This window comes from Penaeus monodon, chromosome 33 (genome assembly GCF_015228065.2).
Source record: "Penaeus monodon isolate SGIC_2016 chromosome 33, NSTDA_Pmon_1, whole genome shotgun sequence".
Classification (NCBI taxonomy): domain Eukaryota; kingdom Metazoa; phylum Arthropoda; class Malacostraca; order Decapoda; family Penaeidae; genus Penaeus; species Penaeus monodon.
The window spans coordinates 33,166,098-33,167,123 of NC_051418.1; the positions used below are offsets into that span (position 1 = coordinate 33,166,098).

The 1,026-nt window shown below is 32.7% G+C and overlaps 1 protein-coding gene across 1 annotated transcript in view; it reads right to left on the reverse strand.

The window, feature by feature from the left end:
- Positions 1–437: 437 nt before the first annotated feature.
- LOC119594413 (tyrosine-protein kinase Fer-like) overlaps positions 438–1,026 on the reverse strand; it is a gene marked incomplete in the record, with an annotated part of 99,029 nt that continues 98,440 nt past the window's right edge. Inside the window, 2 exon segments of the mRNA XM_037943474.1 lie at positions 438–630; positions 855–977. Of these exon segments, the coding sequence (XP_037799402.1) occupies positions 491–630; positions 855–977 (263 nt within the window).

Consider the following 1,026-nt stretch of genomic DNA (forward strand, 5'->3'; position numbering starts at 1 on the left):
AGAACCAAATTTAAGATACCATTTTAAAATATTCTCTCACTGAATACAAATTCTTCAAATTAAATACCATTAACAAGTACATGCATAATAAGATTTAGCCTATAGTGCAACAATAAAAAAAAGATATATATTGCATTAAGTATCTTCAAATGAAGAAATAAACTTATTTATTCATTTTATCAAAGTACATTACTGCTAAAATGCTAACATCATGTGAATATTATTTTTTCCTGACAATTCTTAGTTAATTACATCATCATAATATACACTGCCATAAAGATTGATATGTACTTCCTTGCAATCACTAAACCTCCACATGCAAAAATCTGTTCTTACAGATACATATTCATTAAGGGCAGAATAGAAGAGCATTACTACAGGTTTTCCATCCTGAATAAAGACAGGAAAAAGAGGGAGAATCTTGAATAACAAAATACATTAATATAATGGATCCTTATTCATCTTACTATTACCAAAAAAAAGCACGTCACTATAATGGGGCATATATACTATCGACGGCAGCATAAATATCCGAGAAGTGTGGCCTGTTTTCCGGTTCGTACTGCCAGCACTTTAGCATCAGCTGGTACATTTCCTCTGGGGTGTTGGGTGGTGCCAACATCCTGTAACCTGGAGGAAGAGATGCTTGTTTGAGTGAAACCCATGATATGTATAAAAAAGAAAACTGAAAAAGGTACCAATAAGGATGAAATATTCTCACAAAATATGTATATATAACATATTTATACTCTTCTTGGGAACTTTTTAAATGAACACATTGATAATACAGCTCACTTTTACTACACTTTCCATATCACAAATTCTTTCACTGCCTCTATTTAACAATCTTTTACCTGAATCAATCATCTCTCGAGCCTTTGTGTTGGAATAACCCTGATAAGGAACCTCTCCTGATGAAAAGATTTCCCAGCATAGCACACCATAGCTCCACACATCACACAATGATGTGTACTTGCCTGTTTAGATGAAGATAAAGATTTAAATCAGTGATAGAAAAAACAGGGA